Source organism: Dama dama, chromosome 15 (assembly GCF_033118175.1).
Source record: "Dama dama isolate Ldn47 chromosome 15, ASM3311817v1, whole genome shotgun sequence".
NCBI lineage: Eukaryota > Metazoa > Chordata > Mammalia > Artiodactyla > Cervidae > Dama > Dama dama.
Window position 1 is genome coordinate 96,140,352 of NC_083695.1, and position 22,139 is coordinate 96,162,490.

A 22,139-nucleotide genomic window follows, 5' to 3' on the forward strand; every position below is an offset into this window, starting at 1 on the left:
GTCCATGGGATTCTCCAGGCAAGAACACTGGAGTGGGTTGCCATGCCCTCCTCCAGGGCATCTTCCTGACCCAGGGATTGAACCCGCATCTCTTATGTCTCCAGCACTGGCAGGCGGGTTCTTTACGACTAGCACCACCTGAGAGGCCCCTGGCTGAGCGCACTCTCGTGACCAGACCCACAGCGCACGTCCGTCACTTAGAGTCCCCTGAACGGGTCAAGCAGCCTGACCCGTCACCTGCTGCTGCACCTTTAGGGAAGGGACCCGACCCCCCAGCCACAGGTTGGGGTGGGAGGCCAGCCGGTGGGCTGGTGGGGGGCTGTGGGCCGGGCGGGGCGAGCTCACCCATGTATGGCTTGGTCCCGGCCAGCGCGGTCGCCCTCTCACCATCCTTTATGATGGTGGCGATGTTGAAGTCAGTCAGGTGCGCGTGTCCTGTGAGGAAAGACAAGTTCAGCACGACTGTCCGGTCCGGGGGGAACGTGTCCTGCAGGTGGGCCCCTCCCACCCCCCGAGGCTTTGGCTGCGGCTCACCTCGCTCATCCAGCAGAATGTTGTCAGGCTTCACGTCTCTGCGAAAGGAGCAGGGAGCAGGGAGGTGAGGCCAGAAATGCCGGCGGGACAGGGGCTTCCCATGAGAGGGACCCCAGGAGCCCAGCCCCTCCTCTGCCGGGGCCGCAGTGGGAGAGAGCCCAGCACTGGTCAGGGAGGGCGCCAGAGCCCAGAACACAGAAGCAGAGCCCCCTCGCCTGGGCGCCTGGTGAGGGCCTCTCAGAGCCCCGGGTCTGCCCGTGGCCAAGCTGGCCTCCCGATCTCCTGGCACTTGGTCAGGAATCGTTCGTGCCCGAACCACAACCAGATCAGCGTCCCCGGAAGAGCTGCAGAAATCATGTCTGCTGCACTTTATACCACGTGGGATTCTGTGTTTCGTCCTGTGGACGCAGCTTTACTTTCCTCATTTCATCAGCCTTCAGATGCTAAAACTAACTTGAATCTGCCAGGGACGTGGCAGATGGGCGCAAGGCCAGCAGCGGGGCGGGGGAGGGAGTCCTGCACTTATCAGAGCAGGTGAAGGCGGCCCCCAGTGAAGGCACCGGCCCCCTGTGCCCGGCCTCACCGGTCAGACATGACCCGCCCCATGGGGGCCTCATTCGTGCAGCTGGGGGCTGACTGAGAGCTGGCGCTGGTGGGCCCGGGTCCCGCACCTGGGGCAGGTGTGCGGGCAAGGGCAGGGCAGAGCGCGAGGCGCCCGGGGGGCCTGTGAGGACGGCCCCCCGACGGGCGTGCACGCACCTGTGGATGATGTGCTGCCCGCGCAGGTAGTCGAGGGCCAGCGCCATTTCGCAGACGTACAGCCTCACCGTGTCCTCTGAGAACTGCACGTTCTGCTGCAGGTGGTAGCGCAGATCCCCCCCCAGCAGCAGGTCCACCACCATGAACATGTCCTCCTCGTCCTGGAAGGAGTACCTGAGGGCACACGGGCGCCTGGCACACGCTCGGCTGGACGACTGGGGTCACGGCTCCCGCCACATCTGACCCGCCCCCCGTGCAAGGGCCCTGGACCCAAGGCTGTGCCGCAGTGTACACTCCCAGTGATGGTGATAGTGAGGACGGTGATGGTGGTGATGATGGTGGTGGTGATGGTGATGGTGCTGATGGTGATGGTGGTGATGGTGGTGGTGATGGTGATGGTGGTGATGATGGTGATGGTGGTGATGGTGGTGGTGATGGTGATGGTGGTGATGGTGATGATGGTGATGGTGGTGGTGGTGATGGTGGTGGTGATGGTGGTGGTGGTGGTGGTGATGGTGGTGGTGATGGTGGTGGTGATGATGGTGGTGATGGTGATGGTGGTAATGGTGGTGATGGTGATGGTGGTGGTGATGGTGATGGTGGTGATGGTGATGGTGGTGGTGGTGATGGTGGTGATGGTGGTGGTAGTGGTAAAGATGGTGAAGATGGTGATAATGATGATGGTGATGGTGATGGTGGTGATGGTGGTGGTGATGGTGGTGATGGTGGTGATGGTGTGATGGTGGTGATGGTGATGGTGGTGATGGTGATGGTGGTGATGATGGTGGTGGTGGTGATGGTGATGGTGGTGATGGTGATGGTGGTGATGGTGATGGTGGTGATGATGGTGATGGTGGTGATGGTGATGGTGGTAATGGTGATGGTGGTGGTGATGGTGGTGGTGGTGATGGTGGTGGTGGTGGTGGTGATGGTGGTGATGGTGATGGTGATGGTGGTGATGGTGATGGTGGTGATGGTGATGATGGTGATGGTGGTGATGGTGATGGTGGTGATGATGGTGATGGTGGTGATGGTGGTGGTGGTGATGGTGGTGGTGATGGTGGTGATGATGGTGATGGTGGTGATGGTGATGGTGGTGATGGTGGTGGTGATGGTGATGGTGGTTGTGATGGTGATGGTGATGGTGGTGGTGGTGGTGGTGGTGATGGTGGTGGTGATGGTGATGGTGATGGTGGTGGTGATGGTGATGGTGGTGGTGATGGTGGTGATGGTGGTGGTGATGGTGATGGTGATGATGGTGGTGATGGTGATGGTGGTGATGATGGTGGTGGTGATGGTGGTGGTGATGATGGTGGTGATGGTGATGGTGGTGATGATGGTGATGGTGATGATGGTGATGGTGGTGATGGTGATGGTGGTGATGGTGGTGGTGGTGATGGTGGTGATGGTGGTGATGGTGGTGATGGTGGTGGTGGTGATGGTGATGGTGGTGGTGATGGTGGTGGTGATGGTGATGGTGGTGGTGATGGTGGTGATGGTGGTGGTGATGGTGATGGTGATGATGGTGATGGTGGTGATGGTGGTGATGGTGGTGGTGGTGATGGTGGTGGTGATGATGGTGGTGATGGTGATGGTGGTGATGATGGTGATGGTGATGATGGTGATGGTGGTGATGGTGATGGTGGTGATGGTGGTGGTGGTGATGGTGGTGATGGTGGTGATGGTGGTGATGGTGGTGGTGGTGATGGTGATGGTGGTGGTGATGGTGGTGGTGATGGTGATGGTGATGGTGGTGATGGTGGTGATGGTGATGGTGGTGGTGGTGATGGTGGTGGTGATGATGGTGGTGATGGTGATGGTGGTGATGATGGTGATGGTGATGATGGTGATGGTGGTGATGGTGATGGTGGTGATGGTGGTGGTGGTGATGGTGGTGATGGTGGTGATGGTGGTGATGGTGGTGGTGGTGATGGTGATGGTGGTGGTGATGGTGGTGGTGATGGTGATGGTGATGGTGGTGATGGTGGTGATGGTGATGGTGGTGATGGTGGTGGTGGTGGTGGTGATGCTGATGGTGATGGTGGTGATGGTGGTGGTGATGGTGATGGTGGTGATGGTGGTGGTGATGGTGGTGATGATGGTGGTGGTGATGATGATGGTGATGGTGGTGGTGATGGTGGTGGTGATGGTGATGGTGATGGTGGTGATGGTGGTGATGGTGATGGTGGTGATGGTGGTGGTGGTGATGGTGGTGGTGGTGATGGTGGTGGTGGTGGTGGTGATGCTGATGGTGATGGTGGTGATGGTGGTGGTGATGGTGATGGTAATGGTGGTGATGGTGGTGATGGTGATGGTGGTGATGGTGGTGGTGGTGATGGTGGTGGTGGTGATGGTGGTGGTGGTGGTGGTGATGGTGATGGTGGTGATGGTGGTGGTGATGGTGATGGTGGTGATGGTGGTGGTGATGGTGGTGATGATGGTGATGGTGGTGATGGTAGTGGTGATGGTGCTGGTGGTGATGGTGGTGGTGATGGTGGTGATGGTGATGGTGGTGATGGTGGTGGTGATGGTGGTGATGATGGTGGTGGTGATGATGATGGTGATGGTGGTGGTGATGATGATGGTGATGGTGGTGGTGATGGTGGTGATGATGACGGTGGTGGTCCATGCATGCGTGTGTGTGTGTGTGTGTGTGTGTGTGTGTGTGGACACTTGGACAGCTGCTGGCCCTGGGGGCACTGTGAGGGTGCAGGGTGGGGGGCGGGCACCTGGGGCAGGAGAGGGGGTGCCCCCGGCCCACTCACCAGAGGTTCACCAGGAAGACGTGCTCGATCTCCTGCAGGATCTCCAGCTCCCGGAACACGTTGCGGACCTCGTCGCGCTCGATGCACTGCTGCTTGTTCATGTACTTCATGGCGTACATCTTCTCCGTGTCCCGCTTCTGCACGATGCACACCTGGGGGCGGAGGGCACGTCAGCCCCACCGCCAGGACAGCAGCGCGGCAGGCGTGACAGAAACCGCCGGATTCTCTGTCTTTGGGGGGCCGCGTCTCCTATGCAGACTGCAGCTGAGCACCCGGCCCGTCACAAAGCCCCTCGCCCTGGGGGCCAGGCTGCAGCAGGTGCATCTGGGGACACGATCTGGTCCACGCAGAAGGAAACATGATGCCTGGAGGGGCTGCAGCTCGGGGACACGGGGGTGGGGGCGAGAGGGATGGACTCGCCCTTCCAGCCTCCGAGGGAGCACAGTCCTGCAGGGCCCTTGATTCAGCCCAGATAAACTGAGGCCAGGGCTCTGGCCCTCAGCAATGCAAGAATAAATGTGTGCTGTCTTGAGCCACTCAGCATGTGGTCACTTGTTATAGCAGCAGCTGGACGTTAATGTGGCCACCCAGTGCTCCAGGCGCCCTGAGGGACCCAGACGGGGGTGGGTTACCAGACAGCGCTGTCCACTCTGCCACAAAACACTGCCTTCCAAGCGGCCAGGTCTGCTGTGGGCCGATGGACAGCCAGTCACCGAACCTTCTGGGCCCTGCCAGAACCCAGACCGGGAGAGAAGCCAAGGCAGGTGGCCACACCCCAAGGCTCCTAAAGGCCCCTCTTACCCAGCAGGCCACCCATCTAAGGGCAATGAGTCTTTCTGAATCTTTCCTCTCATTTCAGCAAAGTGGCCCTTGGGAGGGCTGGGGCGCTCTCCCCGGAGGCAGCCCTGGCGTGGTGACGCCCACCTGGATCTGCCCGGGGACAGCAAGGGCCTCACTTCAAGTGCTTTCCTCCCCAGGTCTCTGTGTTCCCAGCCTGGCCTGAGAATGTCACCCAGGAATGCAGACTGTCAGACAGCAAACAGGGACCTGGCCCTTGTGGTTCCAGGACTGTGTTGGATAGAGTGCAGCCACACCCACTGGAGGCCAGATCACCAGAGGGGCAGGTGGGCTGCTAACGGGGGCTCCTGGCCAAGGTCATGGGAGAGGGACGCCAGAGCTTCAGCGGACCAAGGCCCACTCCGCGACCGTCAGCCTGGCCGACCCCCTGGGAGCTCTGAAGGTCAGAGCCACCCCTGGAGCCGGTGTCCACACTCCCTGGTGATTCCCCCGGGGCAGCTGAAAGAGCCACCCCACCCCAGCTGCAGGGAAAGGCCCCCGAGCCTTTTCAAGTGCGAAACTCCAGCCCATCCCACCCTCGGCCTGGAGCTGGGAGCCCTGGTGGTCGAGCGCTGCCTTCGTAGGCCGCCAACCAGGGTGCGAGAATGGGCCTGTGGTGCAGACGTGAGCCAGAAATTCAAGTGAGATCCTGACACTGCTTAGAGGCCAGGCCCCAGCTCCCTCTCAGACGGACGCAGAAACACCGCATCCTAGAATAACATCAGGCCCTGCTCCGGCCGCCAGCCAGCTCCTGATCACACACCCAGCCACGCCACTGCTCGCTGGACACTGCGCCCGAGGGCTGCGGGTGCGGCCAGGCGGCACCTCCTTCACCCAGCGGGGCTCACGGCCCCGGACCCGCTGCTCAGCCCAATCATTTAGGTGCAGTGAGGTGCTGGGACCAGAGAGCCCCCAGCTGCCCACCGGGGGCCTGGGGACGGAAGGGGCCCTCTGGGGACTGAGGTCTGTGGACCCAGAGGGCATTGCTGGGCTGCTCTTGGCCTCAGCATCCTCGGCCCTGCCCAGCGTGGGGCCCTGCGCCCCACGGGGCCGGAAGGGCGTGCACGCTGAGCGCCAGGCCTGCCCCGAGAGCAGGAGGCGGTGGCGGGCACGTGGGGCTGCCATGCGGGAGGGGCAGGACGCAGCCCAGAAGGGGCGCCGTCTCGGGATGGCGATTTTTTTTCCCCTAACCTGCAGCATTTTCCAGATGGCATTTAACACGGTTGCTTTGAAAGCCAGTTGGAACTTTCAAAATGAAAATAAGGGTAAATAGCGTGAACGGCAGCTGACCCCTGCCCTGGGTTCAGCTCCGGGGCCTGTCGGCTGAGGCTCCATTCGATTCAGGAAGAGCTGCCGTCCGGCGTCCCCGGGCGGTGTGGCGGGAGTCCCCAGAGCAGCCCACGCTCTCAGCATGGGGACGAGGAGAAACCGGTGCCTGCCGTGGCGACTCAGCGCCCCGTCGGTGCACAGAGGCCGAGGAGAGAGCCCAGCGCTCGGCCAGGAGTCCTGTCCTCCCATCTGGCAGCCCCGCGCACACCCGAGGCTTCCACGGCAGGGCCTGGACGCCCAGCTCTGGGGAGGTCAGGGTCTGGGGTACTCAGCTTCTTGCCCGGGGCTGTGACGTGCCGTCTTCTCCCCAGGAGGGATGCCAGGGGCTAGGCCGAGCACAGTCCGCTCCCAGGGCCCCAGCCCCGCAGTTCAGGGCTCCTCCGAGCCAGAGGCAAGCCAGGATGGATGGAGCGTGAGAGGGACCCAGGCCTCCTGAATCTGGGCTCTGTGTTCTGGAATGTTCTCAGCTCATCTTGAATTCCAGCCAAACCCCAAGCGTGCAGAGGTCAGATCTTGCCTCCCCGGGGGTTTCTGGAGAGCACAAAAGGACCGTGAGAGCAGGGAGCCCTGTAGAGGGCTCCGGGAGCCGCCCGGAGCCGCGGGGTCTCCGTGGGGAGCCCTCGGGGGGGGAGGCAGGGCTGTTTCCTGGCTCTTCCCGTTCAGGCACAGCCTACTGGGAGGAAGACAAGAGTTAGAGCTGGTCTGTGAACGTGCCTCTCCCTGGGGGTTGCTGTCTGGAGCCCGTGGGCCGTCCGTCGACGCACACCAGCCCGGAACGCGCGTGCTGTCCCGTCTCCTGTGTGACACGGGTCACCTGGGGCCACACGGCCTGTGCAGTTGTCCCCCCACCCCCTTGCTTGGGCTGGGAAGCCTCCAGCGTGGCTGGTCCAGGAGCACAGATTCAGGACAGACTGGGTTGCGTTTGGCTCCCTGTGACCCAGAGGTCTCTGCTCTCCTGGGCTGACCTGGGAGAAGCCCTAGATCTCGGGGAGGCCTGCATCTCTTGTGCCCTCTCTGGGGCCCATGGTGAGGTCACAACAGGCTGGTGGGTTTTAGGCTCACTGGTTTAGAGTCACATTAGAGGAGATATCCATTTAAAGATTTCGCTTTTACTGGACTTCTCCGGTTGAGTGCCAAAGAATTGATGCTTTTCAACTAAGGTGTTGGAGAAGACTCTTGAGAGTCCCCTGGACTGCAAGGAGGTCAAATCAGTCAATCCTAGAGATCAGTCTTGAGTGTTCTTTGGAAGGACTGATGCTGAAGCTGAAACTCCAATACTTTGGCCACCTGGTGTGAAGAGCTGACTCATTGGAAAAGACCCTGATGCTGGGGAAGATTGAAGGCAGGACGAGAAGGGGACGACAGAAGATGAGGTGGTTGGATGGCATCACTGACTCAATGGACATGAGTTTGAGTAAACTCCGGGAGTTGGTGATGGACAGGGAGGCCTGGTGTGCTGCAGTCCATGGGATCGCAAAGAGTCGGACATGACTGAGCGACTGAACTGAACTGGGCTTCCCTGGTGGTCCACTGGTTAAGAAATCTGTGTTGCAATGTGAGGGCCAGTGGTTCAATCCCTGGTCCGGAAGATTCCACAGGTCAGCTGCAGGTCAGCTAAGCCGTGGGCCACAATGACTGAGCGTGCACTCTGAGGCCAGCGAGCCACAGCGACGACGCCCGTGTGCCCTGAAGCCTGTGCTCCACAACAAGAGAAGCCACCTCAACGAGCGCCTACGCCCCAAAACTAGAGCAGCCCGGTCTCACAACCAGGGCAAGGCCCGCATAGCAGTGAGGACCCGGCACAGTCAGAAGTAAAGCAGATACATACACTTAAAAAAAGGCTTAGCGTTTACTTGCCAAAGATCATCCCAGGTCACATGAGCTCGAAAAACGTTTGGGTAGGTTTCTACATTTCTGAGAGTTTTAGAAATAATTTATGTAATGCTTATTTTTCTAGTCCTAGGAATAGCCATGATACTGCAAAGATTAAATCTAGTCTTCCCATAGGAGGACACAAAGAGGATGTTTATCAAAAAGAGATCTGAGAAGGTTTTTCTCCACCTTCTAAGTAACCTGCCTACAAAACAGATTCTGCGTCTTGTCCAAACACCTTCCTGAGCCTCACGCTGTCTTTATCGGGTGTTTGATTACTTAGAAAAAGTGCATCTTCTCAATATTGAAAGAACTAAGTTTTCTTTTTCCTCAAATCTGTGACTTCCTATATTTGCCTTTAGAATCTTTATCACTTTGGTTCAATGGCTAAATATTGTTTCACAATGACCTGCAATATAATTTCATCATATTTTCAACCCTTTGACATTTTTTACAAACTTTCCAATATCAACCATGAAATAGGGTCTCTTTGACCTCTAACTAAGTTTGGGATTTTTAAGGAACCCTAGAGAATCTCAAAAGATTTGTTATCTTGCCTTATAAAAACAGAGCTATTAAACTAACTAGGCTTATTTGATAAGTTAAGTTACATAGAAAACATTGTTAAATAAAAACTGGTGGTAACTCTTCCCTAAACTATATTTATATGGATATATATTACTTATATGTAAGCTTCCAAAGTTATATAAAATGCCTAGAAGTTTTTCAATGTCCTCACAATGACTGTTTGTCAGTCATAATTCCAATTACCATCACAAAATTGTTATATGCAACAGAAAAAAACAAATTTCCATAATTGCATAATTTTTGCAATAAACTCATCAGATCTTTGACCATGGTTATTTTTCAGTCTTAGCCACTTACAGATGGTTACTGTTTCACTGATCTTCCCTGAAAGCTTTTACAATCAACTGCAGACAAAAACCCTTCATCTCTGATCTTCCCTGAAAGCTTTTACAATCAACTGCAGACAAAAACCCTTCATCTTTAAAAAGTTCATGGAAAGGACTTTGATAAAGACCCTAGAATACAGGTTTCTGGTAACTAAGATCATACCATTGAACTTGGTGAGCCTGTCTAAACTCTAGTGGGAAAACTGACGGACCCTTTTTTATTTTTTAGATTTATTTTGGCTGCATCGGGTCTTCAGCCGCGGCTCGCAGGGTCTTCGGCGCAGCGCACAGGTTCCCGTCACAGGGCCTCTCCTGCTGCGGACCCCGGGCTCTGGGCGAGCAGGCCTCAGCAGCTGCCTTGCGGGGCTCCCGAGCCATGGGGTGTGGGCTCAGCTGCCTGGTACCCTGTGGGGTCTCAGGTCCCCGCCCAGGGAGGGAATCAGCGTCCCATACCCTGGAAGGTGGACCACCTTCCCACCAGGATGGGTTCTTAAAACTGCTAATCCGAGATTAAAGAAAACAAGAATTAATTACACGGGACTACGTTAACTCATGAAGATGATTATCATTGTTATGACTTTTTGTTTGAAGCACTGCTGGTCCTCTAATGTTTGCTTTCCAGGCTTATTATTTTTCTTTCTCTTAAGCTATTAGCTTTCAGCAATCTGGAAAATTACACCTTTGTAAACAGAACTGAGACATTTATCTTCTCTCCCAATCTGTTCCCTCTAAAATTCACAAACTCTTATTAAACATCCTGTTTTCATGAAAATACAGTTATTTATATAAGGTCAGTAGAATATGTTCTCCTATTAAATTTAAAACATTGGTTATGTTACCAGACTTTGGCTGGAATGTCGTATTTAAAATGATGCGGTGGTTCTGGGTTTTTTCAACATGAGAATTTTTGCTGCAAGCAGAGACAATTGGCCATAATATAATTTTGCCATAAAAGATAAAATAATAAAAAGAGGGACATTTAAAGGGACTTAATGAAACATGATCAGCGATCAATGCAATCAGCGAGGAAAACAACAGAATGGGAAAGACTAGAGATCTCTTCAAGAAAATCAGAGATACCAAGGGAACATTTCAGGCAAAGATGGGTTCGATAAAGGACAGAAATGGTATGGACCTAAAAGGAGCAGAAGATATTGATGTGGCAAGAATACACAGAAGACTGTACAAAAAAGATCTTCAAGACCCAGATAATCACAATGGTGTGATCACTCACCTAGAGCCAGACATCCTGGAATGTGAAGTGAAGTGGGCCTTAGGAAGCATCACTATGAACAAAGCTAGTGGAGGGGATGGAATTCCAGTTGAGCTATTCCAAATCCTGAAAGATGATGCTGTGAAAGTGCTCCATTCAATATGCCAGCAAATCTGGAAAACTCAGCAGTGGCCACAGGACTGGAAAAAGTCAGTTTTCATTCCAATCCCAAAGAAAGGCAATGCCAAAGAATGCTCAAACTACCACACAATTGCACTCATCTCACACTCTAGTAAAGTAATGCTCAAAATTCTCCCAGCCAGGCTTCAGCAATACGTGAACCGAGAACTTCCAGATGTTCAGGCTGGTTTTAGAAAAGGCAGAGGAACAGAGATCAAATTGCCAACATCTACTGGATCTTCGAAAAAGCAAGAGAGTTCCAGAAAAACATCTATTTCTGCTTTATTGACTACACCAAAGCCTTCGACTGCGTGGATTACAATAACCTGTGGAAAATTCTGAAAGAGATGAGAATACCAGACCACCTGACCTGCCTCTTGAAAAACCTGTAAGCAGGTCAGGAAGCAACAGTTAGAACTGGACATGGAACAACAGACTGGTTCCAAATAGGAAAAGGAGTACATCAAGGCTGTATATTGTCACTCTGCTTATTTAACTTATATGCAGAGTACATCATGAGAAATGCTGGGCTGGAAGAAGCGCAAACTGGAATCAAGATTGCCGGGAGAAATATCAATAACCTCAGATATGCAGATGACATAACCTTTATGGCAGAAAGTGAAGAGGAACTAAAAAGCCTCTTGATGAAAGTGAAAGAGGAGAGTGAAAAAGTTGGCTTAAAGCTCAACATTCAGAAAACAAAGATCATGGCATCTGGTCCCATCACTCCATGGGAAATCGATGGGGAAACAGTGGAAACAGTGTCAGACTTTTTTTGGGGGGGGGTCCAAAATCACTGCAGATGGTGACTGCAGCCATGAAATTAAAAGACGCTTACTTCTTGGAAGGAAAGTTATGACCAACCTAGATAGCATATTAAAAAGCAGAGACATTACTTTGCCAACAAAGGTCTGTGTAGTCAAGGCTATGGTTTTTCCAGTGGTCATGTATGGATGTGAGAGTTGGACTGTGAAGAAAGCTGAGCACCGAAGAATTGATGCTTTTGAACTGTGGTGTTGGAGAAGAGTCTTGAGAGTCCCTTGGACTGCAAGGAGATCAAACCAGTTCATCCTAAAGGAGATCAGTCCTGGGTGTTCATTGGAAGGACTGATGCTGAAGCTGAAACTCCAATATTTTGGCCACCTCATGCCACGAGTTGACTCATTGGGAAAGACCCTGATGCTGGGAGGGATTGGGGGCAGGAGGAGAAGGGGACGACAGAGGATGAGATGGTTGGATGGCATCACCGACTCAATGGACATGAGTTTGAGTAAACTCCGGGAGTTGGTGATGGACAGGGAGGCCTGGCGTGTTGCGATTCATGGGGTCACAAAGAGTCGGATACGACTGAGCAATGGAACTGAACTGAATGAAACATGAAAATTAACAACAAAAATTTTTAAGGATTTTACTGTGAAAATAAAAATACAAAAAATAGGGACTTCCCTGGTGGTCCACTGGTTGGGACTCCATGCTTATAGGGCAGAGGGAACAGGTTCGATCTCTAGTCGGGGAACTAAGATCCTATATGCCTGTGGCATGGCCAAAAAAAATTGAACTCATTTAACAAGTGTAGATTCATAATTATAGTGTGTTTTAGAGAAAGTGATGATACTTCTTTTGTTAAAGTCAACTGATCATTAAGGATTCAGGATTTAATGTTGGATATAAATTTACGGTCTTAAAAACTGAGATTTCCCTGGAATTGAAATGATCGGACAAAGGATGCTGCTGTTCTTAACAATATAGGGAGCGTACATAACTTGTGGCACACGTCTGGGTTACGTGGAAATGATCCCTCACACGCTCAGTCCTCGTATTACTTGGCTGGATTCTGTGCCAAGTACCAAAATTCTGTCTATGTCATGTTCTCCACCATCGAACACCAAAAGGGTTTCAAGAAATATATGCTCATCAAGAATCACTTAACCACTTCCTTGTGGGGACTAGGAAGAGCCTGTCTTATTTTTCTGCCAACTTCTAGCATGGCACAATACATTGGGGAAAGAAGGCATGAGACTGTATCTAAGTTAGCTTGAGAATCGATAATCAGTGCTCTCCAAGACTGTGCTGAACGACTCACCACCCCTCTGATGTTAGCTGTAGTTTGGAAACTTCTGGTTTTGATGGGTGGGAGGGATGGCTGAGACCACAGAGGATTTGCTGACTGACATGTTATCATTTTCCAGTGTAGTTTGCAATCTGACTTTTACGGCATTGAAACCCAACTGTCAAACCAAGCCGTCAACCAATTATTTTATCTTTGATGGCCAAGTAGATGTGCAGGGAAACTGCACAGGACAAAGATGTTCACAGCGACAATTCCAAACAACTCAAATCAGGCTTGACCAGAGACTAAGGCTGACCTTGTGGAGCAATGCTTGTAAAAACCCTGTCAAGTTCCAGCCTGGTGCCTGCCTTACGGGGTCTGCAACGTTATAGAGGACTACAGTCACTTCTTGGCAGGTCCCGGGAATCTCAGGATACCATGGGGACATTGAGAAGTGAGGAACTCACCCAAATTTGTGAGTGTTAAAGGCACAGTCTGGTGAAGAGATGCTCAGTTAGCTTCTGGCCTCAAGAGGCTTTTAAAAGTCTGATCAGGAACTCCTCACAGAAGTCAGCAAAGCAGGAGCTTAAAAGGACCTTAAAAGGACCTACGTGTTCAACCTGCTCTTGTTGCACTGATGTCAATAATCAGGTCATGTTTAACGAGACCAGACTGGTTTTGCAAACAAATTAATCTTTGATTATCTTTAAGAAGAATGCGGGTGCGTGTAGGGAGAGAACTGTTTCAGGGAGAGAACAGCTCACCTTGTGGGGTGTTGAATGGGCACATCTGCCAGTAATTCACGTTTCCAATTCATCTCCCACCCTTCTGATGTGGAATCACGAGACGTGAAAACTTCCCCACTCGCTGAAGCGGGACAGCTCCATATAAACCTCAGAGAACCCCCGCAGGTTGCATGTGGACATCTGTGAGGGTGGGGTGCAGCACCCTCAGAGCTCACCCGACGTTGTCACCAGAGATGTTCCAACTGCGGCCCAGGAAACGCACTGCAGCCGCCGGGGTCTGCCCCCAGCCCCCCAGCCAGCGTGGCCCGGGGGTCTCCCTCCTGGACGCCGCCCCAGCTGGCCGCCCTCTGGTCCGACCCGGTCGATGTTTGGCTTAACCTGCAATCTTCACTCTTCCTTTGTTTCCACCGAAATGCCGCTCATTAAGCACTGATGGCTCAGACCACACAGAAGCCTCACTTGGGTGGGAGCCCACCCCCAACCCCCCACCTGGGGCCCATGAGACGTGACTGTTTAACTACACTGACCTGCTCTCAGGACTGAGAAACTGGCTCACTGAGATGGAGTTCACAGCGGAGACTCCTCCTGGGCGGGCGTGTGTGTGTGTGTGTGTGTGTGTGTGTGTGCATGTGTGCGCGTGTGTGAGCAGAGTTGGGGCACACCCTGAAATATGCTCTCTGCTCACGATCATCTCCAGCCAACACCGCTCACAAGATGGCAGGGTCAGGAAGGCAACTTCCCTCCCCTTCCTTCCCACTGGGGAATCACCCCAGGCGGACAACCTCATCCTCAGGACAGGAAATTAAGGCCAGGAGAACTCGGTGCAGACGGCCCTTGTTAGAACATCTCTCCTCCCTCTTCAGCCTCCCACAGACTCCAGTTACCTTTCCAAGTGGCCACCTTGTCCAAGCCGGCACAAAACGTCCAGGTTCTGCCTGGAATGTGGGTCCTCATTTCCTTATGAGGGCTCCCGTGTCACGCCAAACTTACATTAAACAAATGTGTCTGCATGCCTCTGTTCCTTTGACTTCAGTTCAGTGGCTCAGTCGTGTCCGACTCTTTGTGACCCCATGAACCCCAGCACACCAGGCCTCCCTGTCCATCACCAACTCCCGGAGTTTACCCAAACTCATGTCCATCAAGTCGGTGATGCCATCCAACCATCTCATCCTCTGTCGTCCCCTTCTCCTCCTGCCCCCAATCCCTCCCAGCATCAGGGTCTTTCCCAATGAGTCAACTCTTGGCATGAGGTGGCCAAAGTATTGGAGTTTCAGCTTCAGCATCAGTCCTTCCAATGAACACCCAGGACTGATCTCCTTTAGGATGGACTGGTTGGATCTCCTTGCAGTCTCAAGAATCTTGAGAGTCTTCTCCAACACCACAGTTCAAAAGCATCAATTCTTCGGTGCTCAGCTTTCTTTATAGTCCAACTCTCACATCCATATGTAACTACTGGAAAAACCATAGCTTTGACTAGATGGACCTTTGTTGGGAAAGTAATGTCCTTTGACTTAAATCACTTTAATTCCCAGGCCCAGGTGAAAGCCCTGCAGGCGGAGGGGTGAGAGCCAGCTCCACCTTGGCCACCAGCCCTGCGCTCCCCTCCCCTGCTGACTCGGCCTTCCAGCTGCGGGAGGGACTGTGGGAGACCCCCCAGGCGTGTGCTTCGTCACAGCTGCCGCGGGACACGTCTTCCAAGCTGGCCGGGCGGTGAGAACACCCTGACCTCCTGCACACCGGCCAGCCCGGGCCCGGGGATGGGCAGCACAGCCCCTGCCGGCCCAAGACCGGCCCTTGGAGGCCTGCAGCCATCGGGCACACTCGGAGCTGTCTGAGCCCTGGGCCGGGGGTTCCCTGCAGAGTCAGGTGGGGCAGCTGATGAGGGCTTTAGATGGTCAGTGACCCGGCCGGAAGAGGCTGAATGGGCTCGTTCCCTCCAAGGAGGCCCCGATGGTGGAATGGCTCCAGTGGTGGCAGGTCAGAGCCCGGGGTCCAGCGTCTCCCTGAGCAGAGGCAGCCTGGCCCCACGTCACACGGAGAAGCACCGATGGAAGGGCCGGAAGCCTCTGCCTTTGTGAGCAGCCCCCAAGGCTGTGAGTGTGGGTCCCATGAACCCACTTCCTGATGGGACTGGTCTCGCTTCTGAGTTGCTTCCTCCCATAATCGACTTAAGGCAGACAAAGAGGAAATGGAATTGGATATAAGGCGTGAAAAGGAATAAAGTCTGGGGATCCGAGGGTCCCCGGGCAGCCCCGGGCTTTCCCTGGGAAACCCCAATGACCGATGACCCAGAAGAGTCGGTAACCAATGGCAGGGCCATTGCCATTTTAATTGAATGCAGTTCACGTTTTTCAGATTTTTTTTTTTTGTTCCTGGAGCTGACAAGTTGGTCAGAGCATTCATAGGGAAAGACAGTCAAGCAAAAATAGCCAAGAAAAAAACTTTAAAAGCAGAAGGAGGCAGGGACATGAGCCTGTCAGGTATCAGAGCATGTTACATAAACCTTCTCTGATAATGTGCGGTCTGACCGCGGAACAGACGGGCGGGCCACGGGACGGATATAAAACCCAGAAATAGGCCCACCTGCATAAGGACGTTCAGTATGTGATGCAGGCAGCCTCCCAAATTTATGGGGAGAGTAGACTTCTGATTCAAATATGGTGCTGGAATAACTGAATAGCTACATAAAAAGAGACAAAATATGGCCCATTCATGACACTCTAAGTCAGAATCAATTCCAGATGTATAACAGGTTTAACATGAATAAGGAAACAGACGTGACGAAGGAAAAAGCAAACGCTCAACCGGCTTTTCATGAAGAAATGCAGCGTAAAGCTTCGTGATACCCCCTTGCCTATCGGGCTGGCAGAGGCCCAGCCTTGGCAGCAGCCCTGGGCGGGGGCCCCGGGGAACACAGGCCCCATGGAGGGCTGGCGCGTCTGGCAGCATCACACCGCATCCAGCTGCCACCCGCGCCACCCGCCTCTAGGAGCCCATCTGAAGACGGCCGGCTCCCCCGCGTGCGGCATGGTACCTGCGGCCCTGCCAGCGGCCTCAAAGCTGGGGCACAGCCTGACGCTCACCGGGAACACGTGTGGCGCAGGTCAACGGGCCCTGCATCCCTAAGGGCCCCTGCGAATGCAAAAGGCATGCTGCTGCTGGGGTGACGTGAAGGATGCTGAGAACAGGGGTTGTCCTGGGTGATCCAGGGGGCCCCAGTGTCCTCATCAGGGAGCGGAGGCCCCTGGAAGCTGGAGGAGGCAGACGCAGGCTCCCCCCAGAGCTTCAGAAGGACCAACCCTGCCCCACGGCGACCGTAGCCCAGAGCTGACCCAGCTTGGACGTCCGGCACCACAACTGTTGGGTGACGTGTTTGAGCTGCTGCAGCCGCAGAAACTCATCTGCACACACGCCTCAGGGCCAGTTGTATGGCCCGAGGAGCAGAGACGGGTGGTCTCACAGATGAGCATGATGCCCAGAAACACCGTCAAGTCAAAAGCAGAGTGTGGAAGGAGTGTGAACACCAGGCTGCCGGGCATCTAAGAAGCAGATCCCGTGAACGCGGTAGAGAGAAGCCAGTGGGGATATAAACCAAGCTTTCTCAGAGGGAGGACTTGTGGGAGGAAGGCGGAAACAGGACAGAAGGAGCAGCAGTTGAGGCCAGACTTGCCTGAACACAGATTTGAACCTGGCGTCACGCAAGGATCTTACATAACCGCTACATTTGACAGAGGAGGCTCTCTAAATACTGAGAGCAAAGTAAAACGTGAAGATAGCTGCACCCCAGGCATCCAGCCCCCTGGGCTCCCAGGCAGATCTTGGCCTCTGGTTCCTCGGGGACGCGCCGTCAGCTCAGCTCGGGAAACGCTCTCCAGACCTGGCGCCCGCACGCGAGCTCGGCGGTGAAGGGCCTGTCCCAACCCAGGGCACCTTCATCTCACAGTCAACACACGACTGCACCCGGAAAAACCAGCAAAAAGCGGAACAAAACAGCAGTGAAGAAAATGATCCAAACTGAGCATGAAAGATGCTGAAATCCTGAACAGGCCAATGTGTTAAGTCACTCAGTCGTGTCCCCCATGGGCTGTAGCCCACCAGGCCCCTCTGTCCATGGAGTTTCCCAGGCAAGAATATTGGAGTGGGTTGCCATTTCCTCCTCCAGGGGATCTTCCCGACCAGGGATTGAACCCAGGTCTCCAACACTGCAAGCAGATTCTTTACCACTGAGCCACCAGTAAATGAGACCTAAACAGAAACCAAAGCTCTACCATTAAAACATCACAGGCCACCGTGTGACCCAGCAGTCCCATCACTTGGCGTGTGCCCAGGAGAACTCACGGCAGAGACCCAGACAGAGGCTCACACTCCCGCGTTCACAGCAGCCTGATTCACACCAGGGAAAGGCGGAAGGAATCCCAGCGCCCGCCCATCAGGGGACGAGCAGAGAAGGGAGTGCGGTCCACCCACGTCACAGGACGCCGTCCAGCCTCCGAGGGAAGGAGGTGCTGACACGAGCTGCAGCCCAGGTGAACCCTGCGGATCTCAGGCTACGCGCGCTCCGCCAGGGACCCTATGTGATCCCAGCTCACCAGGTGTGTGGACAAGCCTGACTCTAGAGACAGAGAGGAGAGCAGACGTTCCCAGTGCTGAGTCCGTCCTAAAGGAAATCAACCCTGAACACTGACCGGAAGGACTGACGCTGAAGCTCAAGCTCCAATACTTTGGGCACCTGATGCAAAGAACTGACTCATTGGAAAAGACCCTGATGTTGGGAAAGATTGAAGGTGGGAGAAGTGGACGACAGAGGGTGAGATGGTTGGATGGCATCACCGACTCAATGGACAAGAGTTTGGGTAAACTCCAGGAGTTGGTGAGTGACAGGGAAGCCTGGCATGCTGCAGTCCATAGGTTTGCAAAGAGTTGGACATGACTGAGCGACTGAACAACAAGGGCTAGTGGGGGTGGGCGGGGGGACTACAGTGTTAATGAGGAACAGAGTTCCAGTTGGGAAAATGAGAAAGCTCTGGAGATGAAGTGGTGATGGTTGTACAATAATGTGCATGTACCCAATACCACTGAATTATATGCTTAAAAAGATGGCAAATCTTAAGTTATGTGTATTTTACTCTAATTTTTTTAAAGATAATACCAAGCCAACTTATATCCCAACTAATCCAGTCAAGAACCTGCTCAAAGGTCAGGAGTACAGGTCTGTGACTATGGAGACAGCTCCATGACATCTCTTGGGCTGTAGCCATGGGTCAGCCCTGCCCTGTGTGGGCAGCGAGCTGGGGCGGGCAGAGCGGTGGGAGCAGGTGGCCAAGGAGCCAGGGCTGGGATCCATGAGGGCGGCCCCTGATGAGAAAACCGGGTCTGGGTGCGTGTGGTGACCACAAGCAGCCCAGGATGGGGGCAGCAGGGCCCTGAGGATGCTGTTGACGCCCACCACTGGCTTTCCTTCAGTGATGCTGCCCACGGCTCCCGGAGACCACCCAAGCAGCGGCAGTTGAGGTGTGGTGGGAAGGTGGAGCCTGGGCTGAAGGCCAGTAGGCACCGACTTCTAAGAGCCAGCATCCAGATCTGGTGCCTGGACATCTCAGGAGAAGGGACGAAGAGCCTGCTCAGGAAGCTGGAAGCTGATGGCAAGGGCCAGAACCAAGCACGGGCTGCAGGCAAAGCTGTCTCCAGCAGCACCCCCGCCCCAGGTGGCTGCAGACGGCCAGGCTAGCATTCCATTCCAGAACCCGGCACGTTTGAGCCTCAGTCACAGCCGCCCTCTCCCCCAAAGCATCTCCGCCATGAGGGAGGCACTGAACCCAGAACAGCTCCTGCTGTGTTAACTCAGCGAGATGTCACCGCAGCGCTCCGCCGGGCTGAGCATTTGCCATCCTCCGAGACGTTCCCACGGCAACCGTGAGCACAGGCTTCTCACTCAGATGGCAGCGGGGGGAGGTTGGGCGCGGTGGCCTCCCCAGGGGGCCTTGAAAACAGGGAGAGAGGTGTGGCCGAGAGGCTGCCCCAGCTGCAACCATCTCCCGCCCTCCCGCCCGCACCTCCCAGGTCCGCCTGAGGATCGGGGTCAGGGGAGTCCTCAGGTGGCTGGGACTATCTGAGTCCTTTCCCCGTAAACCGGAGAGAGGTGACGGCGGGGCCCAGGCGCTGGCCACTCTGTCCCCTGAGGATGATGCTTCCCTCTCACCCCCAGGTAATATCCCACCAGCCCTTCTGCAGGAGCCGGAGGCCAGGGTGCCCATCTCACCCAGGCGGGGCCCAGGTGGCCAGAGAAGGGGCCCCGGGTCTCCCACCGGAGAACAGCCCCCATGCCCGTCCTGTTTCACAGCGAGTGTCCTGCCTTGGACCCCATGGCTTCCCGATGGGCCCGGGCTGCAGGAGGGCAGAGGGTGGCCAGGCCCACCCACCCAAACACTGATGATGCAGTCACCCCAGAGGCCCCCATGGCAGCCCAGCCTTCGTGCAGAAGCAGAGGAAAAGGGCGCTGTGAGGTGCAGGGTACACAGGGCAGCGGGTGAGAGGAGGCCCGGGCAGTGGGGGCAGGAACCACCCACCGTCAGGACCGGGCCTGGGGGGCACGGGGGCCAGGGTGCAGGGGAGAGCCGGGGTGCTCCTGGCAAACAGCGCGTCCTGCCCACTGTGCAGGGCACAGCGTCCAGGGCCGGGCCCTCTGGGACTTGCGGAGTGACGCCCCAGCCTGGCCCCCGGGAAGTGGTCTCCTCCCACAGGGCTGTGCCCATCAGAAGCCTCGATATCCACTTCCTGATTCTGGCTGGCCGGCTGCCCGCTGCTGGGGGCTCTGCAGACCCACCCCTGCCCCCGGACGGCATCAGCAGGAACATAGCCCTTCAGCACGGAGAATATCTAGCCCCAAATGCCCCAGGTTAAGCCAGACGGGGCCTTGTTGTTCCCAGGATGCGTCATCCACAGGTGGCAAAGCCAGGGCCCCCTGCCCACACCTGGGGAGGGTGTGTGAGCCACGACCAGGGCCACCCCAGCCCCTGCCCGGCACTCCCTGCCCTCAGCAGCTGCAGGGAGACAGAGGGCAGGATGGTGGTCAGGGACACAGAAGCCACCGTCTCCAATAAACCAGAAGGAAGGCTGGAAAAGAGAACCATCCTCAGTGACAAAGAAGATGATATATATAACAGTTAACATGAAACAGCCATGAGAGCAACATACAAACAAATACGACAAAATGTGAGGGATCTCCAGGTGGGTACAATACCAACTTTCCTCCCATTTAATCTTAAAATAAGTCCTGCCCAAATTTCAATGAGTTTATTTTTGAGCTTGATGAAACATACTTGAAAGTTTAATGAGAAATACGAATACGTGAGGGCAGCTGACACTGCGGAGGAGCACGAGCCGGGCTGTAAAGGCACTGAAGGCCCCGGGTTAGAATAAACGGAGCTCCCGAGTCAGGATGGAGCCCCGGAGGGCAGAGGGCGGGCGGATGGCAGAGCAGCTGAGCTGGCCAATTAAAAATGCTCCATTCCAGATGAAGTGCTCTTTGTTCTGAGTATCAGAGTAGTAACACTGGGTGTAAACAGAAGCCAGAGTGAGACACGGCCCCAGGTGGGCCCGGCGGACACCACGGCCTCCTGAGAACACAGGGAGGCTGCCGGAGGCCCGAGGAGGGGGCCGGGCGGGCAGGAGAGGAAGGCGGGGCGAGGGGGCGGCCGTGATGGGAGCAGGGAGGCAGCAGCTCCTGGGCAGGTTCCATCTGGGAAGGCGGGTATTTGATTCTTGCCCCCGCCGCCCACCGCCAGGAAGAAGGTGGGGAAGCGACAGACGTTTGATCTAAAAGTAAAAACACACCTTCCGTGTCCTCAGGTAACCAGGGCCCCAGAGAGAGCGAGTCCAGGCTTTTGAGAGGAGCAGCAAAAAGGGCCGAGGATGCCCCCACCTGCACAGCAGCCTGTGGCCCCGGCCCAGGGTCGGCGTGGTCTTGGAAGCTGCACAGGGGGTGCCCCTCAGCTGAGCCTGTCCTGGGGGAGCTGCAGACACCACTGATCCACGCAGCTCGGGCACTCTGCACGCCCGTCAGCAGGTCCTGCGATAATCCTGCTGAGTGAGGCCTGGAGCTGGAAGTCAGTCTCCTGAATGCAGAACAGACCTTGCCCACAGTGCTGGGGAGGCCCCGCTGCACAGACACACACACACACACGCAGGTACACACACACGTACACACAGAGAGACACACACAGCCATGTGCACACATGTACACACAGACACACACAGAGAGACACACACATGTGCATACACGCAGGCACACGCAGGCACACAGACAGGTACACACATGTACACACACACGTACACACAGAGAGACACACACACAGACACACACATGTGCACACATGCAGGCACACGCAGGTACACACGCAGAGACACACAGACACACACAGAGAGACACACATGTGCACACACGCAGGTACACACACACGTACACACACAGAGACACACACAGCCATGTGCACACATATACACACAGACACACATGTGCACACACGCAGGCACACGCAGGTACACACACACATACACATAGAGAGACACACAGCCATGTGCACACATGTACACACATGTGCACACACGCAGGCACATTCAGGTACACACGCAGAGACACACAGGCACACAGGCACACATGCACACACAGACACACAGAGACACACATGTACACACACACAGGTTCACACATAGGCACACACACAGACACACAGACACACATGCACACACAGACACACACAGAGGCACACATATACACACAGACACACAGCAGGGGCAGGGGCCCATTTGAAGGCTGGGCCTTCTCCAGCACCCACAGAAAAATAGACCGATTTTTTCTAAGTCTTAACTATTCCACCTTAAATGATCCGCCTTGGAGTAAACTACAGCCAGGTCGTTCAACTGGACAGAACTGGGGAGGCC

General features: G+C 54.9%; 1 protein-coding gene and 1 pseudogene across 1 annotated transcript in view; both read right to left on the bottom strand.

Moving 5' to 3' along the window:
• STK32C (serine/threonine kinase 32C) overlaps window positions 1-22,139 on the bottom strand; it is a 75,412-nt gene that overhangs the window by 10,693 nt on the left and 42,580 nt on the right. The window contains exons 3-6 of the mRNA XM_061163195.1: window positions 4,059-4,210; window positions 1,294-1,467; window positions 535-572; window positions 346-435 (exon numbers count right to left, since the gene is read on the bottom strand). Coding sequence (XP_061019178.1) covers window positions 346-435; window positions 535-572; window positions 1,294-1,467; window positions 4,059-4,210 — 454 coding nt within the window. The remainder of the gene's footprint in view (window positions 1-345; window positions 436-534; window positions 573-1,293; window positions 1,468-4,058; window positions 4,211-22,139) is intronic.
• On the bottom strand, window positions 1,515-3,821 carry LOC133070574 (basic proline-rich protein-like; annotated as a pseudogene).